This window comes from Felis catus, chromosome B4 (assembly GCF_018350175.1).
Source record: "Felis catus isolate Fca126 chromosome B4, F.catus_Fca126_mat1.0, whole genome shotgun sequence".
NCBI lineage: Eukaryota > Metazoa > Chordata > Mammalia > Carnivora > Felidae > Felis > Felis catus.
The window spans coordinates 96,290,850-96,305,293 of NC_058374.1; the positions used below are offsets into that span (position 1 = coordinate 96,290,850).

Consider the following 14,444-nt stretch of genomic DNA (forward strand, 5'->3'; position numbering starts at 1 on the left):
ATGTTTATGTATTTTTTGTGTGTATATATATATTCTTGTATATTTTAACATATATATCCAGAGAGAGAAAGAGGGAGAGAAAGAAAAGAAAAAGATTTCTTCTGAGGTGATTTCTTCTGAGGTGTAGGCTCACACGATTCTAGAGACTGAGAAGTCCCACAGTCTGCTGTCTGCAAGCTGGAGACCCGGGAAAGCCTGAGAGCAGGAGAGCCAGTGGTGCAGATGCCAGTTCAGATCTGCAGGCATGAGAACCAGGAGCTTTAAAAGGCAGGAGAAGATCACTGTCCCAATTCAAGTAGCTACTGCGAGAGCACATTCCACCTTCCTCCATCTTTTTGTTCTGCTCAGGCTCTCCATGGACTGAATGGTGTCCGCCCACAGTGGGGGGCAGGGCAGGGGCGGGCATCTGTTTTCATCAGTTCACCAATTCAGATGCTAATCTTTTCTGGAAACACTTTCAGGACGATCACAGAAATAATGTTTAACCAGGCATCTGGGTGTCCTGAGGCCCATCCAAGTTGAGAGATAAAGCTAATCATCACAAGGGTGCAGGATTTTTAAAAAGCCTGTGATAAACTTGTAGAAATACTTACATTTAGATATCATACCATATGCCAATTTTCCCTGGCACTTCTCTCCAAATATTTTGGTAACTTTGTTGTCTGGTAGTGTAATCGGATGCCCACCATGGCAACCCAAGTGTTCTTTCGTGCTAATGCGAGTAGAGCCATACTTTTCCACAGGGAATCATGTAGACCTAGGTTGATAGGAACATAGGAGTAGATGATAGGGCAAGGCTCAGAGCAGATAGAGATAGTAAGGTGATCCCGAAGTGATCTGAGTTGTCTCTCTGTTATATCTCTGATCAGAAGTTTTCTCAAGAGACTCTGGCCTATATGCTTCCTGAAGTCCTTTGTTAAAGTTTTATTCCAAAATAAGGAAGAGAGGTGTAGAATTGTATATCATTTCTAGCAGAAATACCCTCTTCCCTTTTAAAATATATACTTTTAATGGCTTCAGTGCACATAGATTTTTGTGAATGGTAAGAATGTAAGCTTTGGACTTGCACATGAAAGACTATTTTCCATGACTTCAAGCTATTATTAGAAAAAAATCTCTAAGTAACTTTAACAGATGTACCAAAGTTACCAAAGTTGAATGATAATCTATATGTAAAAAGGTTTCATATGAACTTTTGTCCCTTTGTTGGTTCAAGAATGTGTCTTAAATCTGAAATCAATTGTAAAACAGTTAAGAAAATTGAGAGTTTTATAAGGTGGAACTAAAAAGTAAGCTTGACACGTTGAGGTGAGAAGCAAAACCAAGACTTCTAAAGTGAGGGGCCTGATTGTTTAACTTTACAGTTTTTCTTTTTAATCAAGGGCTGTAATTGTCATGACTGAGAATTATAACAACATCCAGAGAAAGGTAGTCAGAGTGGTAGTTTCAGGTACAAAGTATTGATTGGATTACACCCAGTTGCTAGCATTGATTGTGCATAGAATAACAAGAAGAGAAAGGCAAGAAGAACATAGATAGGGCTATTTAAAAGAAATACATAATTTTGTACTTCTTTTGGTTTAGATTACCAGTGATCTGGTGGCTAAAGCAGTTGGGCCCTTTTTAAAAGTTCTTATTTTATTTGGCTTGTTCATCGCCATTAGGGGCTGTTGACTCTTGGGCCCTGAAATGTTTCCCCCCGTTGACTTTTACAACACCTTTTTCATTTGTTTTTTTTCCCCCTTACTTCTGACTGGTCCTTCTCAAATGTCCTTTGAATATATACACTTACATTTGATGTTCCTGTGGGTTTTTTCTCACCTTTCCTGTTTTATCGTAGTAATTTTGCACATTAATTTTTAATGTTTGTTTATTTTTGAGAGAGAGAGTCAGAGTGTGAGCGGCAGAGGGGCAGAGAGAGAGGGAGACACAGAATCTGAAGCAGGTTCCGGGCTCCAGGCCATCAGCACAGAGCCCGATGCAGGGCTCGAACTAACGAGCCGTGAGATCATGACCTGAGCCAGAGTCAGATGCACAACCGACTGAGTCACCCAGGCGCCCCTCTTAATTTTTAATAATATTACCCTCTCTTGATAGTGATGACCACAATGAAGACATAAAATAGCAGCTATATATCTGCTTGGCATCTCAGTCTATGACAACTCATCTTTCTTACCTGATTGCTAGACTTCCTCCTTGTTTGTTTTCTTTTCTCGGTAGACGTCAATATCTACCAGTTTCTGAAACCAAAGAAAAGATGAAATTTTAGATGAAATTGTAATGATATGCACAGAAGAATTACATAAAGCTTAGGTTTTCAGAGACATGATTGTTTTTTGTTTGTTTTTTTCTATTCTTAGGGTATGTTCAGGGAATGAGTGACTTACTTTCCCCTCTTTTATATGTGATGGAAAATGAAGTGGATGCCTTTTGGTGCTTTGCTTCTTATATGGACCAAATGGTAAGAACAGGGGCTCCTTCCTTTAATCAAACTAATTTTGAAAAATTTAGTTCTATAATCTTACATAAGATTGATGTTTATATTTTAGCCAGTTATGGTGGAACTTAAAAATTGCTCTATGTTGTTTGTTTCTTTTTTCTTGTTTTAAAATGTTTATTCATTTTTGAGAGACTGAGGGAGAGTGGGGGAGGGGCAGAGAGAGGGAGACAAGAGACAGAGAATCCCAAGCAGGCTCTGCACTGTCAGTGCACGAAAGAAAAACCCACAAACAGTGAGATCATGACCTGAGCCAAAATCAGGAGTCAGACGCTTAACCAACTGACTGAACCACCCAGGCACCCCTGTTTGTTTCTTTTTTAAATAGCCTTTTCAAGGGACTTGAAAATACTGACATTGTTTTTAGTACAAGAAGTAGATAGTAAGTGCCTGTAGCACAAGGGTAATCAGGATTTAATATCAGTAAATGCTTGTGTTCTGCAGAAGAGCTATGAGTCATTATAGAATATTGATGAAGTAGATGAATTCAGTTCTTGTGAAGTAGTTGAACTTTCATATCATCTGTTTCAGAGATAAAGCTTAGTCATGCCAAGTAATATCCTTACTTTTTGTGAACATTTTTGGATTTTGTCATTATAGTAACTGATTTTTCTTCTAGATCTCTGTTTGAACTATTTGTAATGGTGACACTTTCTTAGTAATTCATTGTTATTTTCTCAGAAGCATGTGATTATTAGAGTTGAACTATGTTTATATATACATATTATTACAAAGAACATTTTATCTATTGTCACTGATATATCTTGGAGACAGAATTCTGGGACAATAGCACAGAGTATTAACAGGGAAATAAAATAGAACAGTCTTCTCAAGTAATCTATTAGAAAGAAAAAAAAAAAATAGAAGAGGGCTAAGAGGAGATAAAGGCATATGAAATCCAAAGACCTGACTACATAAGTCACTGTACTGTTTCAGAGTAAAACTAATACACTTGCCGCTGGACCTTGAGGTTGGGTATTCAAATGGCTTGCTAGCAAGGGGATAAAGATATTAAATATATAATCATATAAAATGTTTCCTTGTAACATAGGGTTTAACTCAGTTTCTAGGATACGAATGTGGGATTTAGAAATAGTACCCTTCTCTTTTTTCCTTAGTCTATTCTTCCTCTCTTGGGAATTAGCTTGCCAATTTTTCTTTGCCCTTCCAGTTTTTCCCACTTTTCCCTGTTTCTTTAAGTCTCTTAACCATGGTTCCAACTCATCCTCACTTCTTCTACTTTTCCAAACACATATTTGATAAGATTTGATACTTAAAAATATCTTTTACTATTAAGTTAATAAGTATTTCGAACTGCATAGTCATGACCATGAATTAATGTTTTGGAACGATTATTAATTGCAGTAATCTGCTAATATCATAGTTTGTCTTCCTTACCTTTTTGATTGATTTGATTTTACCTGCCTTCTTAGTTCCAATTACTCCCAAGTGCTCTAGAAACCTGAGGCATTTGTTATAAAGGTCTGTACAACTGATACTAATTGTATAAAAACTGTTGTCTGCCTTTCTTGTGTTTTTGTTGTTTATCCTCTTTTCACTAGAGCTAGTATGTTCCTTGATAAAAGGCTCATGTCTTTGTTTAACTAGTTCTCTGGTATGCTTCCAGAATTTTCCTAATGCCAACATGAGGTTTTTGTGCAACAGATTTTTGTAGAATAAACACATGAAGATTTCCCCAGTGCTTAGTTTAGACACTTTAGAAATAACATGAACATACTGACTGCATTTTGATTTTTACAGTAATAGTTTCCATAAAATTGAGCCAATATTGACATCTGCAAAAAATGGACTTATGATGCCATATATATACATACATGCATGCATACATACATACTCGTGCATGTATTTAGGTCTCAAATGTAAATGAACATCTGTAATATACACTTTACGGTCTATTTGTCATTTTTGTGTATGAAGGTTCAAATTCTTCTTTTTCATAGTAAATGTTTCTGTGTTTGCCTTTTCCATTGAGAATGGTCTGGGGATTTTTCTAGTCTTTATTCTAAAAAAAATCTCTTAATATATTGTCTACTAACATTTTTTTCATATTTGAATAAAAGGGTAACATGTTGCAATCAAAATAATCTGCATGATTATTTTTTACTGCATTGCTGTTGGTTTGGTGTCCTAAACCCATACTGTTATTTGACTCCTTCTTTTTGTTTTACAGCTTTATTTCATGTAAGTTTTTATTTCTTTTGTGATGATTGAACCTGGTGTCCATAGATTTACTCTTGTTATATTTACTCACATCTAATGTAGGGATAGTCATAGACTGTATTTATTATAGAAATATTATAGAAAGATTAGCAAAATGATCTAATGAACTTTCTTATACCCACCCATTCATTTTGCTGTATAATTTAGTTCCTCCCTTCCTTCTCCTCACCTCCCTCCTCATATATATACACACATGTGTATATATACATATACACGAATATGTATGAGCATGTATATATATGAATATACATGTGTATGTATATATGCACGCATATTTATTTACAGATGCAATTGAAGCCATTTGTATATCCATTGTTGATCTAATTTTCCCTTCTCCAGGAGTAGCTACTTTTCCAAAGTTGTCTTCTGTCATTTTGGGAGCACTTCTTTTTATAGCAGAGTATGCCATGTTGGTACTCCCAAAACAACTCTAGCCTTTGGCTGTCATAATAAAAAATGATGCTGTTAATCAGAGAATTAATTTTGCCTTTCGCTTACAGCGCTCTGTGGTAAATGTGAAGGAATGATATCCCAAAGGCTTGTCTCAATCTAGTAAACTAGTTCCTTAAGGCATAAAAGAAAAATCAGTTTTTTGAGAATCAGTAGCCTTAATTTTTTTTTTTTTTTAAGCTAAGAGTGATGCTGTGTCTCCAAAACTAAAAGAGAAGTGTGAGGGAAGAGATGTTGTCCTTAGGGTTTTTATAAGCATTAGGACAGTAGGTTACCGTAGAGGAGTTGGCGGCACATAGATAAAAGGGATCAGAATGATCTAAGGAACCTTCCTGTTATTTTGGTCTCATTATCCACCTCCCAACACTTGGGTAAAGTTTTGGTAGGGAGTTTACTCAACTTTGCAGATTATTTAAAGTATGTAAAGTAAACCATAACTGTTCTTAAACTGTGATTTCAGGACCCCTTCGCACTCTTAAATATTATTGAGGACTCTGAACATTTCTTTATGTAGGTTATATCTCTTGATGTTTATCATATGAAAAATTAATATTGAGAAATATATAAATATTTATTAATTATTTAAAAATAACAAACCTTTATACCATAACACCTATAACCTTTTTTTAATGAAAAGCAACTTTTCCAAATGGAAACAATTTACTGAGAAGAGTGATTGTTTTCCATTTTCCATTTTCTTCAGTGTCTACTTTAATGGAAGACAGCTGGATTTTCTTACCTGCTCCTGTATTCATTCTATTGCAGTGTCACTCCTCATATAGCCCTTCATACTTGGGGGAGAATTTAAAGTGCAAAATGCATATAATATTTTGGAATTGTCATGCAAATGATTTTGACTTCACAGATTCCCTAGTGTCATCAAATTTAAGAAATAATTCTTTAAAATGAAGTATATGTTAAAGCTAAAATTAATTTTATTTTATATGGCAATTTGAAGAAATATTTACCAGTGGAAGTGATTTGATAAAAGTTTATTTCGCAAGTGTGTATTTCTTTCACCAAGTTTCTTATTTGATGTAAGAAATAAGTGTATCCATCTGTAGCTCTGCGTTCTTCTTTAAGTCAAATGAATAGAGGAAAACAAGTAATCCTTAGTTTGATTCCAAGGATTTTCTTCCCTCCTTTTTAATGTTGCTTTAGCTTTTTAATTTGCTGTGATTTTTTTTAATATAACCAGTGTGGTATAAATCCAGCATTTGTCCTTAGACTCTTGCTTTATCTATCAGTGATTTTGTACTATAAAATATGTATTCAGTATTACTTATGTGGTAACATTTATTTCCCTTTAAAGCATCAAAATTTTGAAGAACAAATGCAAGGCATGAAGACCCAACTAATTCAACTCAGTACCTTACTTCGATTGTTGGATAGTGGATTTTGCAGTTACTTAGGTAAGTTTGGTTAATCAAATTATACACCCAGCAAGTTGTAGGGTAATATACAGAGAGGAAAAGTGTAAAGAACTGTCTGAAAGCCCCATATACTCTGTCACTGTTGCCTGAGTTCCTCTGAGAAATCAAAGTGTGGTACCAAACTATCTTTCTATAATTATGCCTTAAAACAGTTTATTCATAAAATGAATTATTACTATTTTATGGTTTTCTTTTAAACAAATTTGAATAATCGTTTCTTTGAATTAGTAAAGGCAATTAAATTTATAGGACTTCTAATAGCTTAAGCTGTGTAGAAATATTTGAGTTTGAAATAGGTCACTGTATTCTGAGATAATTAACATAAGAGTAAGCCATATATATATTTTTTTTCTTCTGTATAGAATCTCAGGACTCTGGATACCTTTATTTTTGCTTCAGATGGCTTTTAATCAGATTTAAAAGGGAATTTAGTTTTCTAGATATTCTTCGATTATGGGAGGTAAGTTCTTAAATTATTTTACAAATGTAATATTTATTATGGAAAATACTTTATTGTTCTATAGAGTATAAATGAATTATAATAGTCTAACTGAAATTTCTAAAGGAAGTATGTAATAAGTATAGTATAAATATGGTTTTTGTGGTCTCTCCTTAAAATTCTATGATCTTAAATTGAATATCTGGTCTTTGGAGCATTTTTCTATAAATCACAATCCTCATGAAGTTTCTGGGCCACTAGGTTTCCCAGAACAAGTTCTCTAGACCATTTATATTTGTGTTCTTTCCTTGGGAGGCTTGACTTTATGTGAGACTCTGATGCATTCTGGGATAGGTTTGTATAGAGTTCAAGGAAGTTTTGACAGGCCAGTCTGTTGAGATAGCACTTTGTAGTGTGAAGTATTGGGAGGGAGCTGACTTGTGTTTGGCTTTTTAAAAGAAATTTAAGTTAGAGAAAAATATTAATAATGTAATAAACATCTCATGAATCTATGACCATTTAATTTCTTTATTTCATTTATTTGAAATTTTTTTTTATTATGAAATTTATTGTCAGATTGGTTTCCATACAACACCCAGTGCTCAGCCCAACAGGTGCCCTCAATACCCATCACCTACCCACCTGTCCCTCCCACCCCCCATAAACCCTCAGTTTGTTCTTAGTTTTTAGGCGTCTCTTAATGTTTTGGCTCCCTCCCTCTCTAACCAGTTTTTTTTCTTTCCCTCCCCCATGGTCTTGTGTTAAGTTTCTCAGGATCCACATAGGAGTGAAAACATATGGAATCTGTCCTTCTCTGTATGACTTATTTCACTTAGCATAACACTGTCCAGTTCCATCCATGTTGCTACAAAAGGCCATATTTCCTTCTTTCTCATTGCTCAATGTCACTCCTCATCAGGGAAATGCAAATCAAAACCACACTCAGATAATCACCTCACACCAGTCAGAGTGGCTAAAATGAACAAAACAGGAGACTATAGATGCTGGAGAGGATGTGGAGAAACAGGAACCCTCTTGCACTGTTGGTGGGAATGCAAACTGGTGCAGCCGCTCTGGAAAACAGTGTGGAGGTTCCTCAAAAAATTAAAAATAGACCTACCCTATGACCCAGCAGTAGCACTGCTAGGAATTTACCCAAGGGTTACAGGAGTACTGATGCATAGGGGCACTTGTATCCCAATGTTTATAGCAGCACTCTCAACAATAGCTAAATTATGGAAAGAGCCTAAATGTCCATCAACTGATGAATGGTTAATGACCATTTAATTTCTACCTGATAGATATTTTGCTTGTTTGTGCAACAGCGTTGCAATGACATCATATTTAACACTAAGGCAAGTATCTTAATATTCAAATTTTCATGGATACCTCCGAATATGTCCTTAGAATAAATTTCAAGACACCTCTGAATCAAAGAGTAGTCAGTTTTTAAGGCTGTTGATAGATTTTGCCAAATTGCCCTCAAGAAGAGGTGGGAGGTCTTTATTTTTTAGAATGTGCACAGCAAAGATAGGAAAGAAAGGTCACATTTAATCACTGACAGTCAGTGTTAATGGACTGACTGTTAATGGATCAGTGTTAATGGATCAGTGTACTTTTAAAATAGAATATTGGTGTAATGACTAATTGCTACCTTATCTTCATAAAGATTAGGGATTACAGAAACTCTCCTAAGGAAGGAATGGGGGAAATAATTCATTTGGATAATAAATAGACTTCTATATAGTGGAACTCCTGTGCCCTCTGAGGTTTTTACAGCTGGAGACTGGCTCCTGTACTGTCAGCTACCATTAGAGAAGGTGATGTGCTGACAGAGGATCATTGCTTTGTGGAGGATAACTTCCTTTGTTTGAAATTAGAAGTAAAACTCACCTGTTCTTTACCTGGAATCATACTTAATTTAATGAAAATTTATTTTTTGAGGGTTGTCATGAAATTTAATGGTTTGATAGTAAGCAAAAAAACACAATAATCATCACATCCTAATTTTCCAGTAAATACATTATACTTTTCAAAAATGTATTTATTGTTTGTTTCTTTGTGTGGTTTTTTGGTTTGTTTTGGGGGGGTTTATGTTTTACATTTTATTTGAGTGGCGCCTGCGTGGCTCATTTGGTTAAGCGCCCGACTTCGGCTCAGGTCATGATCTTGTGGTTTGTGTGTTTGAGCCCATGTTGGGTTCTGTGTTGACAGCTTGCTCAGAGCCTGGAGCCTGTTCCAGATTTTGTCTCCCTTTCTCTCTGCTCCTCCCCTGCTCACACTCTGTCTCTGTCTCTCTCAAAAATAATATTAAAAAAATTTTTTTAAAAATTTTATTTGGGAAGTTGTGTGCGAGCAGGGGAGAGGGACAGATGGGGAGACCGAGAGAGAATCTCAAGCAGGCTCCACACTCAGCCTGGAGCCCAATGTGGGGCTTGATCCCACAACCCTGGGATCATGACCTAAGCCAAAATCAAGAGTTAGACACTCAACCGACTGAGCCACCCAGGCACCCCTCTTTATTTTTAAATTGGAGTATAGTTGACATAAAGTATTATATTAGTTTAGTGTACAACATAGCGATTCAGCATTTACATACATCACAAAATGCTCTCCATGATAAATATAGTTACCATCTGTCACCATACAAATTTATGACAGTACTATTGACTATATATATGTGTATATATATATACATATATGCACATATATATGTATATATGTGTACATATATACATATATACATATATACATATATACATATATACATATATATATATATACACATATATATATATACACCCTATTGTTGTACCAGAATTTTGTACCTCTTAATCCCCTTCCCCTGTTTTGCCCATCCACCCATCCCCTTTCTCCCTTTGACAACCACCAGTTTGTTTTCTGTATGGAATCATATATTTTTTTTTTCAACGTTTATTTATTTTTGGGACAGAGAGAGACAGCATGAACGGGGGAGGGGCAGAGAGAGAGGGAGACACAGAATCGGAAACAGGCTCCAGGCTCTGAGCCATCAGCCCAGAGCCCGACGCGGGGCTCGAACTCACGGACCACGAGATCGTGACCTGGCTGAAGTCGGACGCTTAACCGACTGCGCCACCCAGGCGCCCCTGTATGGAATCATTTTAAAGTTTATTGATTTGATTAAATAAATGTCTCAACTTCTTTTTTAAAAGATGAATTGAGAATATTATTACTATATAGCTAGAAAAATCCTCAATCTGTTTACCAAATAAATTGAACTTTTAATGAAAACTTTGAGGTTAATTGCACTGTAATTAAACTTTCAAAAATTGGATTCACTCTGAAAATTATTCACCTTGAAAAGAAGTAAAACATTTCAGGTATTCTTTATGTGTGTCTTTTAATTTTTCCAGGTAAGATATTATTATGTAGGTTAACAGGAGGAAATTAAGGCCTTAAATTTGAGGTCATTATCTCTGTTTAGTACATGCAGCTATTGACCAAATGTTTTATACATTTGGGTATAAATTTTGGGTAGTTGATTCAGTTTTTGTCACAGTCATGTATATTCTGTGTTATGTAATATAATGTACAGCTGTCTCTGGGTGGTTTTGATTCCATGCACTATTTAGCTGAATTTTACCATCGAGGATATAGTGACCCCCCCCCCCCCCCTTTGAGACAGAAGATGATTTAAAAGTGAGAAACTGAAGGCACAGAGAAATACTGAAAATGCCTCTAACCTTTATACCTTACTTATGATACAGCTTCTTAATTAATAACATTTATCATTTAGGTCAGGCTCGGTGATTTGCTAATTGTAGTTACTTAAAGTGCCACCATTTGGAATTCATCATATTCACATAGTGTTGAACTTGATGTTAGTTATTATGTAAGTAAAGCTAAGATTTCACTTCCCTACTCCTCACTTCCTAACTAGAAAAACAGTGGCCTACCCCATCTAGGCACCTTCTGCTTTGCATAGAAGTCATTTAGAGTTCAGCGTTGTTTCTGGGAGGAAAATATCTTAGAATTGAAATAGTTTACTAAATAGTTCTATTTTTTATAGGTAATGTGGACCGAACTGCCATGTAAAAATTTCCATCTTCTTCTCTGTTGTGCTATTTTGGAATCAGAAAAGCAGCAAATAATGGAAAAGCATTATGGCTTTAATGAAATACTTAAGGTAGTTATTCCTTTAATTTAGATTTTAATATTTTGTCTCTTTCTTCTGTTTGGTGGTACTGATACACAAAACATTTCCTTGGAGCTTTATTGAATCCCTTGAGTTAAAACTTAAATTATATCAATAACACTTAGTACTAGGACTGACTCTCTGAGAATGACAGTTTGTTGAATACATATTGGGCAGTTATTTTAACCTGGCTAATTTGGAAGAAAAATAAATTTAACAAATGCTTTTTTATGTAGTTTAGTTTTCTAAAAAAATAATTGTCTTTTGCTTAGAACTTTGAGATGGTAGACTTGGGACAACTGTTGGATTTAATGTTCCATAAGCTTATTAGCTATTCTTTAACTTTAAAACTGAAAGATATATTGAATCTCTTGGATATTTGTAGTATGTGAATATGTTTATTTTAAAGATTTTATCTGTAGTGAAATATAACTGGTAATAAATTGTTTATGTAGAATATAATAGTGCTTTTAGTTTCAATTATTTTATTTTATGGATTCATTTTAGCATATCAATGAATTGTCCATGAAAATTGATGTGGAAGATGTACTATGCAAGGCAGAAGCAATTTCTCTACAGATGGTAAAATGCAAGGTATACAGTGTTTTAAATAATTGTAAGATTTTTTTGTTTGTATGTTTTTGGTGGTCAAGAACAAATTTTTCTTTATAGATGTAAGATAAAGGCAGTTTTAACAGGTTGAAGGCAGACACCAAGCATTGGCTAGCATTTTGTTTACCATTATGGAGTTACAGCACTTAATTGAAAACAGTTGATTAATTACACTAGATAAGAAACATCGTACAGCAAAATGGCAAAAATAATGAAAACATTTCTGCAACAACTAAAGGGGGCTGTAGAATTGAAGTATTGATGTGTTATCCAGTAGAATTAGTGAATACAGACTAGGACCTCATACTAAATGTGGTATCCCCAAATAAAGACAGATGCTAATCAGAAATAATTAAATGGGTGGTGTTTAGTCTATATCCTTACATTTGTATCAGTGAAGCTCTCAGATATTTCTAAAAACAAGGCAAATTTGATATGATCTGACTTTGAACTAAATCATTCTATTCTGATGTGTTTTGGCTTTCGTATTTTTATGAGAGTTCCTGTTTGGTCTTTGTGTCATTTGTTCACAGTTCCAAATACTTATGGTTCACTTCTACCAGCATTTATTTGATAGCTGTTCTATTCAAAATATGTGAGTGAGACACTTCTTTCTTTAAGGAACCTTGGGTATTAAGGGAGAAAGATAGTGTAAATAAGATTTCAGTTGATATCTAAGATACTATAGTAACAAGGAGAATGAAATAAATTCAAAATATTAGAAAACATTTGTGTTTTGTGGGAGTGGTAGGATGGGGTGGAGAGTGACTAATTCAGAATAGAACATCAGGGAACCACTTAAGAAAAAACTGGTTAGAATTTCATCTGAAGAAGGAAGCTGTGAGAAGATACGTAACAATTACACTGTTAGAATAATTATTCAGATTCTGGAATCAGTGTAGTCTTAAGTCCAAATGTTATTTTGTAATTACTTTTCCTCTACAGTGAATGATGGTTTTGTGTTTGATTTTGCACATTCAGGAATTGCCACAAGCAGTTTGTGAGATCTTGGGGCTTCAGGACAGTGAAGTTGCAACACCAGATTCAGACACCGGTGAAGATGAGAACGTTGCCATGACTAGTTGTCCTGCATCTACATTTCAGAGTGATGCCTTGCCCGTACTTGCTACCAGTGGAGCCAGAGATGACAACACAACACAGATATCAGTGTCCCCAAATGTTAGCAGATTAACACCTGCATGATCATTCTTCTTGCTTAATTTTTGAAGAGACACTTGGTTGTGACCTTTTTCAAGTACTTGAAAGGAGGAAATTTAAAATCTTGGTGTTGATCATGCTTTAAGGTTTATGGAAAGAAAGTGTACTGATGTTCTTGCATTAAAGCTTTACAAAGATTTAAACTAATTATTTTTGTAGTTACTTCTACCAAATAGCCTTTCCTTTTCAATAACATTCCTTAGTATTTTTATAGCCAAGTACATTTTATTTTCTTGCTGATGAACTGGAATTGGATAAATATTACAAGTGGATGAGTTGGAAATTATGCACTTTGAAAAACATTCACTTTGTTTACTCTAAGTTTAGTGGGTTTTGGAATTGATTAAATTAAATCTTAGGCTTCTCTATAGCGTTCTAAGCTGAGAAGTAGATTGTGTTACGCAAGTGATGAAATAAAAGAATTTGTTTTTCTCTATTGTTTACAACAGTACTCAGCTTAAATATTTATGCTGGTTGAATGTGATTTAAATTGGATATTTTCATCAATGCAATTTAATGTGTAGATAAAAAGCTATTTCAACCATAATAAGTGGATTGGCAGTATATTTTTTACATTGAACTTTTCTTCACTTGTATATAAAGACTATATAATAAGTACTTATTTATGAGTATAAGAAAGGATAGGCATATTTTCTTTAACTGAATAAACTTGACTATTGATTTATATAACCTGATTTGACAAAAGTAATACATAGCTTCAGTATGATAACTTTTTCAGAACTATTTTCTTAACCAAACATTTATTTCATGAGACTACATTCAACCCTGTACCTTGTGTAATTTTAAAATTAATTGCTTGTAACCTCACTTTACTAATGTGTTTATTATCTTTCCTAATAATGCATTAACTGATTAATCAGGTCTTTAAATTTTTATAAAATGCTCTTTGCAGAAAGCTTATGTCAAAAATTTCAATATACTATCACGAGTCTCAAAAAATACTTTTTTGTATATGAACGAAGCTGTTGTTTTTACCATGCAGTGTTGCATGATTTTAAGTTATGTGGAATTAACATAACTGATTCCGTTTTAATTGTAATTTGTTAACTCCTGTACATATCATTAAATAAATTTGAAGTTGAAGTAGTGTTTTCAGTTAAATTACACTTAGAAGCAGTCTGCTAGTTCTTCACTGGAAGCATAAAAAAATCCAAGCTGGTCCCCAGGACATTTCCTATTTTTATGTGATTGAAACAATCTTTGGAATACGTTATGGACATGAGAAAGAAACATGACCCCTTTTATAACTGAAAATGAATTTTCATCAGCATGGACTTGGGCATAGTGCTGTCTTGGAGGATATAGTTGTCTGACTTGGGAAAGCCACTTCCTGCAATTGATGTTAATAATGTAAAA

General features: G+C 34.5%; 1 protein-coding gene across 3 annotated transcripts in view; it reads left to right on the top strand.

Annotated features, from left to right (window-relative positions):
* Positions 1-14,171, top strand: part of TBC1D15 (TBC1 domain family member 15) — a 72,348-nt gene extending 58,177 nt beyond the window's left edge. For all 3 annotated transcript variants that reach the window (XM_019835226.2, XM_003989050.6, XM_045062073.1), the window contains 6 exons: positions 2,361-2,461; positions 6,501-6,600; positions 6,984-7,081; positions 11,112-11,228; positions 11,745-11,831; positions 12,831-14,171. In XM_019835226.2, coding sequence (XP_019690785.1) covers positions 2,361-2,461; positions 6,501-6,600; positions 6,984-7,081; positions 11,112-11,228; positions 11,745-11,831; positions 12,831-13,052 — 725 coding nt within the window. In that variant the 3' untranslated portion in view covers positions 13,053-14,171. The remainder of the gene's footprint in view (positions 1-2,360; positions 2,462-6,500; positions 6,601-6,983; positions 7,082-11,111; positions 11,229-11,744; positions 11,832-12,830) is intronic.
* Positions 14,172-14,444: the final 273 nt, after the last annotated feature.